The sequence below is a fragment of the Triturus cristatus genome, chromosome 1_2 (genome assembly GCF_964204655.1).
Source record: "Triturus cristatus chromosome 1_2, aTriCri1.1, whole genome shotgun sequence".
In the NCBI taxonomy this organism is placed as follows: domain Eukaryota; kingdom Metazoa; phylum Chordata; class Amphibia; order Caudata; family Salamandridae; genus Triturus; species Triturus cristatus.
The window spans coordinates 236599968-236620466 of record NC_140580.1 but is presented as its reverse complement, the minus strand read 5'-3'; the positions used below and the strand labels follow the sequence as shown (position 1 = coordinate 236620466).

Below are 20499 nucleotides of genomic sequence, written 5' to 3'. Positions count from 1 at the left end.
ACCCACCCCACATTTCCACCATGAACACCTCAAAAACCCCCACCCTGCCTCCCTGCACGGTGATAAAATAACCTCCCGCCCCCCAAACTAGCAGAGTGCCAATTGCCCACCCTTCCAAGAACTTACAGGACCGTATGGCCGAGCCACACACACAACCCCAAGGAACCAAATTAAGTCCCAAAAACGAATCAGAACAGCCAAAATGTCTCTAGTACGAACAATGAGAAGGGCCAAACCCACATCCCACCTCCCTATACATGGTCAGCAGGGGAACAGGTGATGCGCACTGAGTCCAGGCCAACCAGACCAGCTATGACAGTCTATCTTCGGTTGATAAGTACCAGACCATGCGCTAGTGAATCAGACCCCGGTGCAAACTGTCTATCTAGAGGCATTGCGCCCCTCAAAGCAGAAAAGCATATACAGACCACTTATTCGGCCCCTCCCGCAGCTTCCAGCAAGTCTGTCTTTGGCGACCCATCACCGGAGGCCGGGGCATCACCGTCCATCCTCGCATCCCGGGCACGGTGGGAGCGGTGGCTCGCCGTTCGCCATCCCTCCAGCCAGTCCCAGGTCTCCTCCGTAGTGGTGAAGAACCAGGATTTCCCCTCTGCTTCCACCCTCAACTTGGCTGGGAACATCCTCGCATACTTCAAGTCTTTATCTCGTAGCGCCTTCTTAACTTCCAGGAAACTTCGCCGTTGCACCTTGATAGTGAATTCCGGAAAAAAGGTGATGCGACCATCTGGAATTCCACTGGCGGGGCGGAGCGGGCACATTGCAGGATGACATCCCTGTCGCGGAAGTTAAAGATTTGTGCAAGGAGCGGTCGTGGGGGAGCCTCGGGCAGCCCCCGGGCTCACGGTGCGCCCGTTCCACCGAGAAAAAGTTGGAGAGCCCACGTGGCTTAAGGTAGTTAGTGATCAGGACCTCCACGAAAAGGTCCGCCCGCTCTGGCACCCCAATTATATGGACTTTGTTGCACCTGGAGCGCCCTTCGTAGTCGTCCAGCTGAGCCTCCAGCTTTGCGGTGTGCGTTTGCAGGTCCTCCACCTTCTTTTGGAGCTCAGACATATCTTCCACCAGGGAGGTTGCCTTAATTTAGACTTCCTTTAATCAGGAGTTCATGGTGCGCATATCCTCCCTCATGAGAGACACCTCGGTGGAGACCATGTCAATCCACGACTCCAAGGACATGGGGACGGTGGTAATGGCGTCAAGAATATCCTGCAATGTCGGGTCTTTCTTCTTTCCGCCAGACTCAGGATTGTCGAACATGGCGGGCACTCCTTTCGGGCTCGAGCCGGGACCCCCATCCCAGGCGAATTTCAATAGTTTGGTCTGGAGGGCTGCCCATGAGCCACGACCCCCCGCAATAGGAGAAGTAGGACATCACTACCAAACTCCCTGATAGTGGACGCAGAGCACAAGTTGCAATGGTTAGGAATGAGGTCGCCAGTAACCTCCCCTCGCACCAGACAGTCAGCGAGGAGGTGGATTGGTTTCGCTAATGTCGCTCTGCGACGACCTTTCAGCCCCAGAGCGTGTGCACTCCAGCGTCTGGATCACTCAAGGTAGGTATAGCGGCCGTGCACCAGAAGAAGCACAGGGGGGGACAAGGTCAGTTCAGCATAAGCCGATCAATGGCGGACAGTGGTGGGGCAATAATGGCGGTCAGCTGCGCCAGGCAGCAACGCGATTCCACCAGGCCGCCACAGGGATCCCCACCACGTCTCTACTCACTTTTCAATCACGCGGGAGACCACAGTCCGAAATGAGCTGCCTAACACCGGCCACAGCCTGACTGGCATGGGTATGGAGGGCAGGCTCGAAGCTATGCCTCCGGCCACGGTTCTGGTTCTGCACCTTCACAGATTGCACCGGGCCGCGCAAGGCCCTCCAGGAGATCGGGAGCGCGGCCGACCTTCGCGCCGTGTTTCCAGCTGGCTAGGGGCGGGGCACCCACCTCGCTCCACTCGGTCTCTGGCAACGGCTACTGTGTCAGGGGCCACCGTCGGGAACCCGGCCGATCTCTCCGCGACGCTCCGACAGTCTCTCCGGCTTGCCAGTCGCCGGAGCACCGGGTCCTCAGCGGCACACACTCTGTCCGGCGAGAGTCACAGTGAGCAGCAGCAACGGCACGGGACCGCCCGACGGCCCCAGTGGGGAAACTCTCGCTGGTTCCCCGTCCTCCAGTGGCGCCAAGGGAGTCCACCGACGCCAGTGCTCTCAGCCCGCCGGCTGCACAGCTGCGCACACGGCCCCATCAGGCCCGATGTCGCAGGTCGTGGCGCCGAGTATCCGCAGCCCCGTACGGACCACAACTGGCATCAATCGGATGTTTAGCCCTTCCGGAGAGTGATTCTGGCAGTTCGGCGGCAGTTTGGGGATTCAGAATTGGATATTTGATCGGATGTAAGGCTCAGTCGGCAGAGCTGAAAGATTAGGCGGGCATCTTCGTGCTCGGCTTGGCCACGCCCCGTGTATTTTTTAATTTGTGATGATTGACAGGTCTCCACATGTCATGTCAAGTTTTCGCTCACCTGAATTTATTCGGCAGTATCACTTGTAAACGCTAATGATGTAAGCGATCCTGCATGTCCAATTTTAAAATGCTCTATGGTAACCCTTCTGTTGAGGCATATACATGTCCACCACTATTGTATTAATGATGAAATGCCACCTATCTTTTTTCAATGTCCGATAGTGAGCCATATATATTTAGAAAATGAATGGTCAGAGTACAATTAGAGTTGAGTCAAACATTATTTTCAAACGAAAAAATATTAAGTCTTGATATGTGATTTTCTTTTCTTCTACCTATAGAACCACGATCAATGGATGAGCCAGGTAAGCCCAGTGAGAAATACAATGTAATTATATGTAACGTGCCTAACAGTTTATCATGCACTTTGGATTTTCTGAGTGTTGGATCTCTTAATGCTTAGCCATAGATCATTTCTATGCATGTCATTGGTCATGTATTAAGAACAAATTAAGTGGACCATGAACGATATCACAATGCCTTGTCTTCCCCATCACAATTGATGATATGCAAGGACCAGTAAGAAGGAGGGAGAGATGAAAGGGGGGGCAGAAGAGAAACTGAATGTGTGACCAGTAACGGGAAGAAAAGAACAGGAAATGAAAGAAGGCATTGTTATGTTATGTAATGCTATGCCATGCTGCGTTTAACTTGAATTTATTTTAATTTTTATTGTTCTTTTAAATCTATGCAGCCATATGCACCTAATGGGAAATTATAAACAACATGCCCCTTCTTGAAACTGGAGTTGCATCTATTTTTCTTTTCTTTGAAGTTAATTTTATTATATTTACTTTAAATTGGCTAGTACCACGTTGAAGAGCAAGATCAGGATATGCACAATTCACTTTCTTTTTTCAATACATTTCTATTATTGTTTTTCATCATAGTAAACCCCTTTGGTACTCGTCAATGTATAGTACATCAGCATGGCAATAACAGGAATAAAAATGGTATACTTCACTCTTGGCTTGCCGTCCTTCCATTCCTAGGTTAAAAACTGCATTAAAAGAGAGTTCATATAAGCGCCAACACCAGTCTATTAGTATGAACAGGTTTAGTAGTCAAAGCAAAAAACAAAACTTTTCACTGTTCCCCGACTTTCCCGTTGCATAGGTAAATATCACCTGCTTTCGGGCAATAATAATAAGGGGGGATGTCTGCCCCAGTTTCCTGTAGCCATAAAGGCAGCATTCCCATCTATAACGTGCACCATCGTGGCAGACGTCCACTACTCCCACCCCATCCCACCTCACCCTCAGACATACAGTGCAGATGGTGATGATCCATGGACACATATAATGAGGGTCGGCACTCTTCTTTCTTTCGAATACTTTCTTTCGGTCAATAGATCATAAAAGTGCAAGTGCAATAAATCATACAATTCATTAAAAAAACGTAAAATACTCATTCACATGTCCAGCAATGACCTGATTTACTGTTCAATTGACAAACCTGCACTCCATTGAATGACCAAAAAGAGATCTAACAGATATATAATACCTTGCTGGAAAATGCAATTAATATCCAAAATTGAAAGATTCAATTTTAGAAAACATATTGTCTATTGACCCAAAACATTAATCCCTGTGGTAAAAAATAGGTATACAATACTGCCTCAAATTAGAAATCCACATGAATGGGCCCCAGAAACTCTCAAACATAGAAATTCAGTAATATAAACAAAAGGGTTCAGCACTGTTCAACAAATTGTAACAATCCAACATAAGTGTTCAAGAGACAGTGAGCGCACGGAAAGACGTCCAAGTCCCAGATATGAATTTCTTAAAAGGATTTCTCTTTATTTCATATTTTCAAAAAAAGAAGATCATAGCCGACGCGTTTCGTCTTTCAAAGAGATTTCTTCAGGGCTTCACAAAGTAACAAAGAGTCGTTTTCCGATTTGGAATCGGAAAACGAGGAGCACATGAGCTACGGGCTACCAGGCCATTGCTGATAATGTCTACTACATAGAAGTCTTCCGAAATTGGATTCTCAGTTATCTGGTTGAATTGTACAAACGTCCATGTGAATACACTCTTTGTTACTTTGTGAAGGTATTTTGTCATCCAGGTCTTCACTCACATGCCATAAGATACTTGTCAATAATTACATGTGGTTTCTTGATGATCAGTCGGGTACAAAGCCTACCTACGAGTGATGGACAAGGTTTGGAATAACTTTTTTTAGCTGGGTTGCTAACATGTTGGCCAAGTTTTTAATGTCGGTATTGATTAGCGATATAGGGCAATATTTGCCACATTGTGTGAGATCTTGTCTACCTTTAAAATAAGGCTAATGATTGCTTCATTATATTCTGCACATAGCCTACCCTTATCTTCAGCTTCTTTAAGGACTTTATAAATTAAAGGTGCAATTATGTGTTAATTTATTTTGTAAAATTTGGGAAGAAACTAATAGTCCACTGGGTCCTTGTTATAGGCCATGTTTGAGATGGCTTCCGAGATCTCATTTTCCGTTATTTCACTTTCAAGAGGTTGTCTGCCATCTTCTGATAGGGTAGGGAGATGCAGATGCTCGATGAATACCAATTCATTCTGGAGAATCTCATGCACCTCAAAACTATACAGGTTGCCTAGAAAATGGGCAAAGGTTTTAGCTATTTCTACCGGGTAGTGATTAAAAGCCCTCTCTAGTTTCTTATGGCTAGTATTCCTAGGAGGGCTTCTCACTCATCGAGCTGTGCTGCCAACAACCTTCTGACTTTTTCCCCTTATTCAGAGTGCTGCCACTTTAAATTCAACAGCTACAAATGATGGACGGAATGCTGAATGAATCAGACATTCACCCCAGTCAAGAGATCTGGGTTAAATCCATCACCCTTTTGCTCACTACGCCATCCCAGTTTGGATCCAGCCATATGCAAAAAAGTCTTGACCCTGTTTCTCATGGGAACAGACCAGCCCGAACTGCCAAGCTGGGTTCTCCCTGGACCAGAAGAAAGCATCCTAGGAACTGTTTTGGGGTAACACTCCTCATCATCCATGCTAGCTTTAATCAAGTGGCACAGCGAGCAAGGGACCCATGTCTGGGCATACCCATCCCACTTGAGGCAAAAAGTGTTGCAGCAACAAATCATGGACGGAATGCTGAATGAATCAAATATTCACCCCCAGTCAAGAGATCTGGGTTAAAGCCATTGTTCCTTTGCTCACTATGCCACCCCTGTTTGGACTCAGCCATATGCAAATCAGTCTAGACCATTTTTCCTTATGGGAACAGTCCAGCCCAAACTGCCAGGCCAGGTCCTCCCTGAACCGGAAACAAGCATCCTGGGACCAGTTTCGGGTAACACCCCTCATTAGCCAGGCGAGCTAAAATCCAGTGGCACAGATGCCATAATTGATTTAAAGTTTTGCTGAATCAATGAGGTGGAGATCCGTCCAGAGGCTGCTATCACAGGGTAAGAGACTACATCTGATTCTTAGTCACAGCATGTTGCATGTGGCAAACTAGGACAAACGCATAGATCACTTTTTCCCTAGTCAACATGCTAGGGAAGGTGAAGGTACTTTATTGTTTTGTTCGCTTGGACCGTTGAGGGTTATACAGATGGTACGCATAGGCTGTGGGTGTGATATAGGGTCCCATTTTTCATTATTGTTTTTGCTTGGACTGCTTGGTGTCACATAGATGGTACACATAGGACGTGGGTGTGATATCGGGTCGCTCTTCTGTTTTCTTCGCATGGACCGCTGGGCTTCACACAAATAGTAGTCATATGCCCTGGGTGTGATTTACAGGGACTTTATAGTTAGTTTCAGATTTTACACGAAAATTCAGGTGTTATAGTTATTTCAAATAACTATAACTCATGCCCTAAGGTATCTATAAATTGAGCCCTTGCCATGCACAGTTTTCTCATCAATAATCTTACTGCAAATGTTACAGTGATATTATCAATGATGTCATAGAAGATGTCATGAATGATGCAATATCTGTAGTAATTAGCAGTGCATGGTGAGGGTGCGAGTTGTAGTTACCTTAGGGCGCGAGGTATAGTTACTTGAAATAACTCTAACTGTAACAGCTGAATTTCAACTGTTTTGTGCGTGTAAGATCTGAACCTAACTATAACTAAGCCTGGATAGTAAACTCCACTTCACGGAGTTTGTGGAGTTTTTCGCACTCCGCAGAGCTTGTGGAGTTTCAAAAAACTCTGCTCCACGTTGCTGAGTTTTTTCCTTGCTCGCACTCGCCAACAGTGCAAAATGCCATTCGCACTGATTTTACAGTGTGGGACAAACACCCAGCACAAAAAATAATTGCGAACAGCACCGGGTAACCCCCTCTGTCGCTCGCAGAACTCCGTGTAGCTTACCTTCATGTTTTCGTCACTTAGTGGCCTTCCGGAACTCTGCGAAGTGCCAACTGCCAAGCCACAAACTTCACCCAGACTTGATTATAACATTCCTGTAACCTTTGATTTTTTAGTGAATTTCTAAGTTTAAAAAAAATTCTATTTCCTAACTATAACGTCTCTGTAATCTTTGATTTTTTTCAGTGAAGTTCTATTTTTTTTTTAACATTAACTAAGATGCCAATTGCAATGCACAGTGGGGGGGGGGGGGTGTTGGGCGCAGGGCCTGGCCTGGCATTGTGCTGCCCCCACCCAAGCTTGCTGCTCCATCCATTGTCCAAGTCCATGTCCCTGCTCCCTGATTACAATCCTGTGTGGCCGTTGTTCTGCCACTGCCCATTCCTCGTGCCCTGAACAGTTAGCTTGCTGCCCCATCCACCTCCTCTCTACCCTCTGTTGTCTAAGTCCATGCACCAGCCCCCTCCCTCCAGATCTTAATGGTCCAATGAGCTGCCACTGCCCTCCATTTTGCTTGATGTCCCTGCACTCTTCCTGCCCTCCGTTGCCCAATTCTATGTTTCATCATTGCCCTTCTGCTTAGCCTCTGTTCTTAGCTTTCTGCCTGTACCCTCTTTCCCCCTGCCCTCCGAATTCAGTGTGAAAGCCCCTGCTCCCTCCTTTTTGACCACCCTTCTCCAGGGACCTGCCACTGTCCCGCCTACTCTGAGTGTTCTGTTGAGCTGCCACTTGCAGCCATGTTAGCCCTGTCTTCGCTGAATCAATCTGAATCAATCTGGGTTGCAACACTTTAGCTATTCGCTGCATGTAATCAATGTCTTCCTTGTTTAAAATGGAAATTGCTGATGCCTCATGCTTGAAGTACAAACATTGAGGGGCATATTCACAAGAAACTATCGCCGAGTCAACTGCACTTTATCGCAGCAAAAGTTGCGATAAATCTATCACCCCATTCACAAGCTGGTGTTAACAGCCCACAGCACCAGTATACCAGCGATAGCAGCCACAAAAAACATCGCCACAGAGGCCCCCCACAACTATCGCTAATGAGATGCAGAGTGGGCGTTCCAGTTCTAAATGCCGTGACAACATCACACCTCAACATTCACAATGGCCAGACAGCACTGCGATGAAAACACAAAACAGGCGATAAGGCGCGTTAACACCAGGAAATCTACACCTGCTCTGACCTGGTGTAAAGTCGGACGGCAGCCTGCACAACAAAAGGGAGCACAGCCCACAGCCACATCGGAAGGGCAACAGATGCCATGGAGCCACCCATCATGCGGCCCGGACACCCAGGAGGGCCACAACACCCACCGACACCACCCCCCAGGACCACCCCTCCCTTGCACCCCGACCAAAGACATGCCAAATCAGCTACACCTAAACATGCACAAAATAATCCACCTGACGTTGCATAATCACAACTGGTGACATGCATGTGTCGACACAGAAATGAGCAGCACACATTCACTTTCGAAGCAACAAATGAAACTTTATTAAAATGAACACTAAAATGAAATGAAGACACATGGCCGCTCCCCTCAGGACAATCCATCGGTCCCAGCCTGCAAGACAAAAAACATGATGAGAAGGTGTGTCCTCCGCACTTCAAAGGAGAGAGAGAGAAGGAGAGAGAGAGAGAGAAGGAGAGAGAGAGAGAGAGAGAGAGAGAGAAGGAGAGAGAGAAGGAGAGAGAAGGAGAGAGAGAGAAGGAGAGAGAGAGAGAAGGAGAGAGAGAGAGAGAGAGAGAGAGAAGGAGAGAGAGAGGGAGAGAGAGGGAGAGGGAGGGAGAGGGAGGGAGAGGGAGGGAGAGGGAGAGAGAGAAGAGAAAAGAGAAAAGAGAAAAGAGAAAAGAGAAAAGAGAAAAGAGAAAAGAGAGAAGAGGAAGCCCCTGCGCACCCAGGCCACACTGCTCACCTGCTGCCACAGGGTGTGTCTCCAACCACTTGCCGGTATGTATCGCAGTTCACCAGGTCACACATCTGAGTCAGAGCCGTCAGCTGAAACAGAGTCCAGATACATGACTGGCACAGTACACACACCTGCACAAGACAACATCGCCTGGCCCCCATGCACACCCAGGCAGAGGCACCCCAACCCCGTCCGCCGCCCATCGGAGCATGCCCGCCAATACACACCCAGGCCTCACTGCTCACCTTCCGCCACCGGCGCATAGACGGGAGGTCCCACCACGTGCCGCTGCAAGCCACAAGCCAGGGGCCCACCGACATGGCACCCTCCACACCATGCAGCCATGCTCCGCAGGCCAACAGGTCTCACGTTTGATGCTGGGTCTTGATTACTCCATGGCAGAGGACATACCAGTGCACCCAGCACCATTGCAGGCTGCACACCCGCTCAGCCCAATGGGTGCCACTAACTCTGGGATCCCGGAAGCAACGCCACGTGGCGGTAGGCCCGCACTGCCCGCTGGCTTTGGCCTACACTGCGGTCCAGCAGGGCACACTCAACCTGAGCTGTCCGGACCGCCAGTACGAGGCATCATCGCAGACTGCACACCCGCTCAGCAGCTTAAGGTGCCACTAACTGTGCCACTAACTCAGTGCACCCAAAGTCACCGTCCCGTGGCGGGGTGCCTGTGCCTGCCGCAATGCTCCGAGTGCCACCAACCCTGTGCAACCCCAGTCAGCGCCACGTGGCGGTAGGCCCGTGTCTTGCACCAGGCCTCGGATGCCACCAACCCTGCGCGCAACAACTCATGGGCCCTTTGTGCATGAGAAGCGTAAATGTAAATGTCAAGGTACTTATAGAGCGCACTGTCACCAGACGGCCACCTTGCGGTGTCGCCTTTGCGGTTTCCTGGCGCTGATACTCATACCGCTGTGGAACCCCTCCTGGCTTTCCCTGTGAAGTGTCCACTCCTGGGCACCCCCAGGGTGAAGCCAGGCATCCTTAGCGCTGTTGGGGCCGGTGTGGAGGCTAAGCAAGATATATTGCCCAGAGTTGCAGCGTGGGGCCCGTGATTAGAATAGGCACCGAGGCGAGAATAGACAGGTCTGAGGAAATTGAGCCCGAGCCCCGCCGAGGCGGGAATCGAACCCTGGTCCCTGGCCAGAACTCTGCTTCAGGGTCTGCCGCTCTAACCATTGAGCCACACTCCTCCACGTGGAGCGGCCGCCATCCAGTCACCACCAGAAGAGGGGAATGTGACGTTGTCGGCCCCTTATGTTGGCAAAGTCACATGGCCAGTGACGCCTATGCTGGATGGGTGTGGTGTGTGTGCAAACCTGCCCTCAGGGAGTGGCTGTGACATGCTGACGACTAGACCAGTGACCTGCACACCACCAGCGTGTACGCCTGTGACCGGTAGCAATGATGGTCCCCCCTTGGTGTGTTATCGGAGTGATCTGGCCTGCCGTACGCCGGACCAGCACAGGGCTTGCCACAATGACTCGTGGGCTCGGGGCGTTGGCCAGTCATGTACAGACAAGGAAGTGACTGATGCGTGTGTCTGTTGTAGTGTTCACGGGACCCGGTACACAATATGCAATGTGGCAACCTCTGACTGGCATCCCACAGGATGAGCATCATTGACGCAGGGAAATCACTGTCCCTACATTCATCCACACATTCATACATGATAGATGTAAGACATGACACAGCAGTGCGTCACTGGATGTTTATTTGCACATCCAGTGTGGTTCTGCAGCTGGAGCGGTACAGGGCAATGCCGAGCACACTACACAATATGGGCACATGGAGGGCCAGCCAGAGTCCATCCGGGGATGACATGTACTGCGGAAGAGGAAGGGTACAGTCCGCAGTCTGTCCGCTGTGTCATTGGTCGTCGGACAGGATGTGGCAGTCCATGTCGCTGGGCAGGCCAGGTGGCGAAAATGAATGCTAGTGCCTCCTGATCACAAACCCATCCACGTCCTTGTCCCCGGATGTGTACCCTGCCCCCCCTGTGGGTCTTGCAGTACCGGCTGCAGCACTGTGTGCCACTGACACATCCGGGGCCGGAGGGGGATTGTCGGCAGCACTGTGTGCCACTGACACATCAGGTGCCTGAGTGGATACGCCTGCCGCACTGGGAGGCACTGACACACCAGGGGGTGGGGATGTGGATGGTGTGGGGACAGCAGCATTCATCAGTGCCACACCTTGTGGCAGCAATGGCATGATGGATGTCAGCAGGGCATGATAGATCCCAGCTACATTTCGATGATGTGCAGCTGTGGCTGCCATCCTTTCCGCCTCCATATGCACCATGTCCTCCATGAGCCTCCGCATGTGTGCCAGCTCACGGCTGGTAGCTCTGGAGCCACTCTGAGCGGAAAGCTGTTCTGCTCTCCGCGTCATGACTCCAGTGATGTCAGTCAGGGGCGGACATAGACACTCAAGCATGGTGTCCAGTTTGGCAGCCATGAGTTCGAACTCCACCCACACCTGCTCAGCCGTCTCCCTCTGTCCCTCCAGCACACAGCGTTGGAAGGCCATTTGTTGTTCCTGGGGGACTTGTGAGGGTGCCGGGGCTGTGGGTGCCTCCTGCTGGGTGGTTTGGGTGGTGGGTGGGGTCTCCTCGATGTAGCTGGGCTGCCCTGATCTTGGAGGTTAGTCGTGGATGAGGTCAATGATTTCTAGGAGGGCTTGTGCGTCAATGCTGGTGTTGTCCTCCTCGTCATCAGTGAAGAGTGGCTGGGACTGCTCTACAGGAGGTGTTGATGATGCCCCTGCGATGTGAAGGGGAGATGGTGTATTACAATGTGTCCACATGTATGTAGCCGCATGGTACAGGTTGACATTCTGACAGCATGGTATTGTACATTGTGACAGTCTGTGGGTCTATGCGAGGAGCCAGGGTCATTGTGGGTGTGTACTGTGCCCTGCTTTATTGTGCATGTGTGCCATCATGCCCATCTCCACCCGTCTCCCCAGTACCAGGTGGTCACTCACCCTGTTGCATTTGTGTTGTGTCCTGTCGAGCAGTGTCCGGTCCCCCGACTCCGGCCACAGTATCCACACTGATGACTGTCGACACCAGCTCCTCCATGTCATCCAGCACGAGCTGTGGCACTGGGCCCCCACCTCCGGTCTGCGTTGCTGCCTTCTGGTTGACGGAGAGTTTTTCCTTGGTCTTCCGCTTGATGTCATTCCATCGACTCTTAACCTCGGCCATTGTCCGCTTGTGCTCTCCGATGGCATTCACCTTGTCGACACTGTCCCGCCATATTCCAGTTTTGGTGCCTAATGACACGTTGGAGGTTACGAAGAGTTGTTGATGGTGTTCCATCACCTCCGTGACTATGATCCTGTTCGCCTGCGGACTGAACTTCGTCTTCCTTGTCTTCTTGTCCTTGCCCTTCCCTGTCCCCGATGTCCCTGGCTGGTCATCCGGGGTGCTTGTGGGGTTGCGCTCGCCCTCAGCGCCTGCTCCGGCTGCCTCCATGGTGCTTGGGTGTAGATCAGTTTGTGTGTGTGTGTTTTTTCTACTTTTATGGTGATTTTTTCGGCCTGCCAGGTGTGTGTTGCAGGCCTGGTGCTGCTTATCGCTGATTTCCTCATCGCGCTTTGGCCCATCGTGTGTTTTTTGATGTTGTGGTTTGTGGTTTTATCTCCGTCGTGGTGGTTGTATCGCGGACATTGTCCGCGGTGTTGGCAGACTATCGCATGGTACCGCCTTGTTGTGAATTCCACGTTGACACAGGGTTATTTTCCCGCGATGGGCTGCGATATTGGAAGTTGCGTTATGCTACTCTTGTGGTAGTTATCATACGTTCTTGTGAATATACCCCTAAGTGTCTTCAGTTTTAGAAAATGAAACCATAAAACTATAAATCTGGTTAACAATAAATCAACATGTTAGTTGCTTAAGCTAATGAGGTGATGTGCTGTGAAGACCGAATATACCCAGAGAAGAAATGTGGTAGGAAAGATATCTGAGTGACTGTGCATAAAAAAATTAATTGGTATTGAAACCATACATTTGTTTTAACAAATTAACATAAATAATATATAAGCAATCATGGATATTGTCACTTGAAATGCAATCTCAAATTTGGAATTGAAATCATACATTTGTTTCAACAAATGAACATAGAAAATATATAAACAATCATGGATATCGTTGCTTGGATCATGATCTCGTCATGTCAGTTGAATTGATTAGTGAATAGGCATGCACATCAATTATTAAGTAATACATTTATAAGAAACAGCTCATGTTAATTTTATCACTTATTTCTGACGGGGTATCCAGTAAGTTTGTCTCTGTGACAGTGCTTTCAAATTGTCTTTGTCACTACTATTAGTGTTTCTAGAATCATAAATCTGAATTTGGCGATGTTATTTCTGCTTTCTAGCCAATGGACAGCTAACGTAGAATTGGTATATTTATTACAGATCTTTTGTGTTTTGTGATTCTTATTTTGATCTCCCGCTCTGTTTTCCCAATATACATTAGTCCGCATGGGCATTTAATGCAATAAATCACACTGGATGAATTTCAGTCTGCAGAATGTCTGAGTTTGACTAGCTCGACTGTACTGGAATTTGTAACAGTGTATTATTGCAATGTATTCAATTTAGAAATTTTTTTGTTCCTTTATCCTGCTTCTGACTCTGTATTTTTTCTGCACTTTCCTTCATATTCTTTGTCCTTGTATAAGCAAAAAGGGGGTTGTTTTCTAATAACCCTTTAAATTCTGGTGTATTCTGACGAAGTTCCCATTGTTTATTGATGGTTTTCTTTATAGAGACTGATTTCGTTTAAATTTTGGAGATGAAAACTGGTCAATCCTGTGGGACTTTATTTTTGTTTGTCAAGAACTCTTGATGGTTTATCCTTTCCAATCTTTTTTCTGTGATCTCCAGTATTTGCAATGGGTACTTTCTTTCCCTGGATTTCTGCTTATGTTCGTCAAGTGATGTTGAAAATGTTTCCGTGGTGGATGATATTCCTTTAATTCTTAACTTCTGTGAGTAAGGTAAATTGATGATAAGACTTATTGGATGAAAACTCTGATATAGTAAAAAAATATTCCTGTCCGTGCTTTTCTTGTGTACACTCATTTCAATCTCAAGTTTGACTTATCCACCAAACATCTAAGAATGCTAAACTTCTGTCACTGATGTTGTCAGCAAATTGTATTCGCATGTTCTTAGTGTTTAGCTCAGTTATTTTGTCCAGTAATTTAGTTTGGGTGTTGTTCCAGATCAAAAATATGTCATTGATGAATTGACAATATAAAAAAGGTCCTCATTCCACTCTGAATCTGAAAATATGTAATTGTGTTCGAATTTGGCCATGAATGTATTTACATATGCATGTAGCCCCTGCAAATCCCATTGATGTTCCACTTAGTTGAGGGAAATACTGTTCGTTCCAGGTGAAATAACTATGTTAAAGTCGAAATTGTAACATTTCAAGCAGGAAAACTGTGTTAGCTTGAATTTGAGACTGTTGTAATAATGCCCATTCTACAACTTCAATGCCCTCTTGTAAAGGAAGGGAAGTATAAATGGATATTACATCAATTGTGCATAGTAGCCACTGATCACTGGCTTCACATTCAAGGTTCTCCAGGCGTTTTCGAAAATCTGTGGAATCTTGTATGAATGATCTCGATGTTTGAATAAAAGGCTGCAAAAAATAATCTATAGAAACAACTAGAGAGTAACGAAAAAGTTAACTTGTCCTGAGTAGCATATAAATAAACAAAATGGACAAGTCCTTTTTGAGGTTTTCAGGTCAACGGTCCTGGCCTAAACCTTCAAAGAAAGGAGCGCAACCAACTGAAAGTAGTTTTAGGAAACCCCTCACCCACCTACCTAGTAGGTGGCATGCTTCATCATCGGGGCCCAGCTGGATCACCTAGTGCAATCCAGCTGTGCTTCAACGCCTGAGTTACAGCGGAGCAGGTTGTTTGTGTAAGAAAAGTGAAGTGCTATGTGAAGTGCAGTTATGGGTTAAAAATGCCTCTAGGAGTAACCCTTATAAAAGTTTTAATAAAAGGGTCCTAGGACATAGGTAAAAACATCGTCGGGATCTGCATGAGGTTTTTAAATGTACCTCTGTATCCCTTCAAAGATTTAGGTCTACTAGTTTCAGCCTTTATGTTAGTTCAGGAGGCTTTCGTCAGGACCAAAATAAAGTGTGTGACCAAAAAGAGAAAGAATGGTCACAGTGGTGATACTATCAGCACACACCCTAAAGTGTGCTGTGAGTGTAGTGGATTTTTGTTACTTACAAATCCTCTGTTTGGAGTACTTAAACTCTGAGTGTACTATGCCTCATGGATCCAATCGGTCTCTGCTGCTCCCCATGCTGACCGTTTGTCAGGGGAAATATAAGTCGATATGACCTACGCAGATGATCGGGTCCCGATCATCTACGTAGGTCATATTGACTTATCGACGTAGGTCATATCGACTTATATACTTATATCCTTATATCGACTTATATAGTCTCACTGTTTCTTTCCATGGTATGTTGTGCTTCCAGTGCCCATACCACCTGCTTTCCATTGTCAGCTTGCTGCTCTTGCCCGTCCTCATTGCCCCTGCCCTCCTTTTCCCATGTGCAGTCCTTATCTACTCCCTCCTGCCTTGCATGGCTCGTTGTCATGCTCCTGCCCCCTCCCTCCTGCCCTACATAGTCTGTTATGCTGCACCTATCCCTCCTGTCTGTCTGGTATGGTCATCTTCCTGCCCTTGCCTCTTTACCCTTTAATGTCTCTTGTCCATTTGCATGGCCCTGTGCCCTCCTGATTCCTTTCCATGGTCCGTTGTGCTGCACTGCCGTCCCGCTTGTCCCATGTGGTGTATTGTGCTGCTGCAACCCCTGAGGCCTGCCCTGTAAGGTCAGTTTGGTAGCCCTGCCCATCTCCTTCCTGCCCTCTGTAATCCAAGCCCTTGCCCCTACCCTATCCCTCCTGCCTTCCATGATCCAATGTACTTTACTTGCCAACATTTTGAACTTGGTAAGAGGGAGATTTTGAAAACAAAACTGAGGATTCATTTTCCCCATTAACTTGCATTGAAAAAGAAGAGATTTTAGGCAGGGTACAGATAAAATAAAGCCCTTTTTGGCTTAAAAACATCAGGAGTCTCCTGCCTGAATCGGGTCTGTTGGCAGTCTGGTTGTACTGCCACTGCCTCTTTCTTCTGCCCTCCATGGTCTGTTATATGCCACAGCCTCCTTTGCCTGTCCTGCATGGCTGGTTTGTTGCCCTGTCTCTCTTTCCTCTGTCCTCCATGGTCCATTTTGCTGCCACTGCCCCTCCTGCTGTAGCACGCCTGACGTCATCTCGATGTAATAAAAACTGTAATACATAAAGCATTTCTTTTAGAAATGATAAAAGTGAGAGAGTCTTATTCCTATAGAAATTATGGTTAGTGATCTAAAATGAGGGCATATCTTCAATATCAAGATTTTCCCCTATAAGAGTTCTCAAATAGCGGCAAAGTACTTTTAAATTATTTGCTATCTTTATGTTTTTTCATCCAGTTGAACACTTGAATATATGGTACACTTGGGGGTGAGAATGTGGCATTACGACAGAGCTGCAGACTTTCCAACTGGGGGACAAGTTTCGGCTTGGTCATGGTCAGTGTCAGAGATTCTATGGATGAGGCCATCAGTGATGTCATTTGAGATGTCATCAATGATGTCACTGACCATGTCATGAGTAAAGTAACTTGTGAGATCATAAGCAGTGCATTGCGGGGGTGCCGGTTATAGTTAGCTCAGCTAACTATAACTGCTGAATTTCTCTAGTTTGTACAAGTGAAATATCACCCTAACTATAACATCCCTGTAACCTTTGTTTTTTTGTGCATATATGTTTACTTCTTTGGCATGAAAAAAACCTCCAACTGGCCCATGCCGGGGCGTTTACCAAGGACAGGTTTTCTCATCCCTGCCTTGGGTTATGGTTACGCGCTTTGCAGAGTTTGATTCACCCTCAATAAATCCTGATGTGCTGCATGAACGAGGTCAGGCAGCACGGCAAGACGTGTTTTAAACAAGTTAATCCTGCACCAGTGTGATGAGAGGGCCAGTGTGACTGTGGGATTCACAGGAACTTTCAGCAACTACCCAATCCCAGAGAACTTGTTACTAACCTACCCACCACCAACCATGACTGCCACCTAAATGAATGGACAACCCTAACCAGAAACTAAGCAGTGGCAATCATGCAGACCATCCACTCATGGCCCCCAACGGCCCCCTGCCCCCACCACATCTACAACCTTGGAACATCACCAATCAGCACCACCCTTACACACATCATCAACACCTCCATCATGTCCACCATTTCCCAGAAGAATCAAAACTTGCAGAAATCAATGCCCTCCCGAAGCCACAGGCGACCAGCATCAACTTTTGGAACTTCCGACCCATATCCCTGCTTCCCTATCCAGCCAAAATGATTGAAAACGCCATCAAAAAGCAACTCACAATCCACCTCAAACTTCACCCTCTTCTAGACAACACTCAATAAGGATTAAAAAAAGATCGGCAGCACAGAAACATCACTGATCACTGCCTATGACATTCGATTGATCTTAGGACGAGGGCAAAGAAGGGCCCTCATCCTGTTTAGTCTCTCCATGGCCTTCGACAGTACCTCTCATGATCAGAAGACTGCACAAGATTGGCATACAAGGATAGGCTCTCATAGGCATCTGTTCCTTCCTCACAGGAAAAACCCAAAGGGTCAGGCTGCCACCCTTCACATCAGAGACCAAGAAATTTATTTGCAGAGCTCCACAGGGATCGTCCCTTAGCCCCACCCTTTTACATGACACCGCTCGCTAGCATCATCTGATCACAAGACATCATTGTCATCTCCTACACCGATGACACCCAACTCATCCTCTCCCTGAAGGAAAAAAACAGCACCGCCAGAACCAACTTCACAAACTGCATGACTATGGTAGAAGACTAGATGTGAACCAACTGCCTGCAGCTCAACTGCGACAAGACAGAAGTATTGGTTTTCAACAGAAAGACCTGCCCATGGGAATCCACTTGGTGGCCGTCAGAGCTATGATCAATATCCACACCCACAGACCACATAAGAAATCTAGGGCTCATCCTAGACAACAAGCTCAACATAATGGCTCAAGTCAACGCAGTGTGCACCTCCTGCTTCCACATCCTATGCATGCTGCTGAAAATCTTCAAATGGTTGCCTCAGAACACCAGCTGGACCGTCATGCAGGCTAGACTACAGCAACACTTTCTACCCCAGAATACCCAAACTACTCCTCCACAGACTCCAGACCATCCAGAACAATGCTGCAAGACTCATACTCGACCTCCTATGCCACACCCACATCACACCGCACATCAGGAAGCTTCACTGGCTCCCCAGTCACAAGTGCAGCCAATTCAAACTTCTAACGCACACATACAAAACCCGACATAACACAAGACAAGAATACCTGAGCAGCAGTATACATTTCCCATCAGACACCTATGCTCTGCCTCACTTGCACACATTCCCCACATCTGCAAAAGCAAAACTGGAGGTTGCTCATTCTCATACATTGCATCCAAGACATGGAACGCTATTCCGCACCATCTTTGGAAATCGTCCCATATCCTGCTACGAAGCCCCCTTCTACTTCAGAGCCGGTATCCATTTTGTATATACTTCCGACTGCCTGGAGCCAATCAAGTCTCTTGGGAGGGAGGGGATTCATCCAGCTCTTACAGATCTCTCTTCTGGCTTGAAACATCAAATAGAACAAAAGAGCCCTTCTGCCTCTCGATAAAGGCTGACTTGGATAGTCTTCGACCCCCATCAATACCAGCGTTAAAAGCAGCGTTATATGTGCCCCAAGAATGTCATTGACAGCTTTCTCGACATCCTGCCAATAAGCCTGTAGTTCTGGGCACTTAAAAAACATGTGTTGGTCGTCAGCTCTCAGCAGACCACATCTACAGCATCTTGGTATAGGTGCATGTACAAACTTAGCTATCTTCTGGGGGGTCCAGTAAAGCCTATTAATGGTGAAAAAATGGTTCCTTTGCAGATTGGCGGGTTTAACCACCAAGTACAATAGTTTTAAGGAAAGTTGCTAGATTGTTTGTAGCTTAGTCGTCTGAATAATTCCCTCCTATGGTGCCTTCAGATTCCTGTCTTCAGCACCAAGAAAAGTCCAATACCAGTAGGCACCTTCCTTTCTTCTGAGGGCCCCATCCCGCAGTTTTGAATCGAATTCCCACATCTCCCCTAATCTCCTGCGCATTGGCTGCCACCCATGATGATAGCTGGAGGTACTTGAATCTAGAAATGGAGTTGCCAGTCTTCGCCACTAACAATTCCCAGGGGACCATACCCTGCACTGTCAGTAGATCCCCCCCTTACTTCGATACCCGTTCTCCTCAATGGGAGACTCAGCCCATCTTAGAGACACTCAGGCATACCTGGTAAACCCCAAATTGGGTAAAAATCCAAACAATAACCCATGCCAAGAATCCTTCTTACTCCCAGCCAGAGAGTAAGTGCTGCCTTTAAAATCTTCAGCCTGACCATTTTAAAGAACTTCCTTGCCCCAAACTTCTACAAAAAACCTTTAGAGCCCCACTCCCTTACCATCTCTTCCAACACCACCCCATATTAGGGATCCCGGTTTCCCTAAAAGCGCTCTGCAATTTCTAAACTGAAAAGCCATGCAATATAATTTAAGATCTGGGAAAGCCAGTCCACCCTTTTCAAGCTTACGCCTCAACTTCTTCCAGGCCAGCCGGGCTTCCTTTGATGCCCAAAGAAAACTGGCTATTTTTCCCTGTATCTTATCAATTACAATTCTTGGAAATGTCAAGGGAATACAATTGAAAAGGAACATCAATTTGGGAAGTATCACCAATTTAATCAAGTTTACTCTCCCATATATAGTCAAGGGCAGATTCTTCCATCTGACTAATAATGCTTCAACCTCCTTTGCTTCCTTTTCCAAATACATTTTACTGGGGTATTGCCTATAATGACTTTAAAATACTTATGCCTAGATACCTAAGCTCATCCTGTACTTTCCAACTTGGAACATTCCAGCACATTACCCGAGACTTCAAGTTGTTTACCAGATATCCAGACAATTCCCCATATTCTTTTACCAAAACATCTACCCTGGGAATGGTTAGAACCGGGTCTGAAGTAAATATTGTGAGATCGTCCGCATACAATGCAACTTTATTTTTGTAAGTACCTAAGCTAAAGGGAATGACCTGAGCATCTTTCTGCAGTATTGAGCAAATGACTCGATATAAATATCGAACAACAGTGGGGAAATAGGACAACCCTGCTGGGCGTCCCTGCTGATCGAAAAACTTCTTGTAAGGGAGCCATTGAGGAGGATCCTAGCTGTTGAGTGCTCATATAAAAGTTGCGATAAAACAGGGTCCAAAACCAACTATCACCAGAACTTCCCACAGGTAAACCAAGCAAACCTGGTTGAAAGCCTTAGTGGCATCCAATGTAACTAGGCCAAGGGAATCGAACGGGAAGTGGCAAGATCTATATTGCCAATTAGTCACTGGGTAAGTTCATGGATATGCCTCCCTGGAACAAATCCCTTCTGGTCAAGGTGTATAAGCTGAGGTACCAATTTAGTCAATCTCCCTGCCAAGATACTG

General features: G+C 47.4%; 1 protein-coding gene across 5 annotated transcripts in view; it reads left to right on the top strand.

Annotated features, from left to right (window-relative positions):
* MYPN (myopalladin) overlaps positions 1-20499 on the top strand; it is a 2601563-nt gene that overhangs the window by 866960 nt on the left and 1714104 nt on the right. For 3 of the 5 annotated variants that reach the window (XM_085603535.1, XM_085603533.1, XM_085603536.1), the window contains one exon: positions 2827-2850. The exons of the other annotated variants lie outside the window; for them this stretch is intronic. In XM_085603535.1, the coding sequence (XP_085459661.1) occupies positions 2827-2850 (24 nt within the window). The remainder of the gene's footprint in view (positions 1-2826; positions 2851-20499) is intronic. 5 annotated transcript variants of the gene reach the window in all.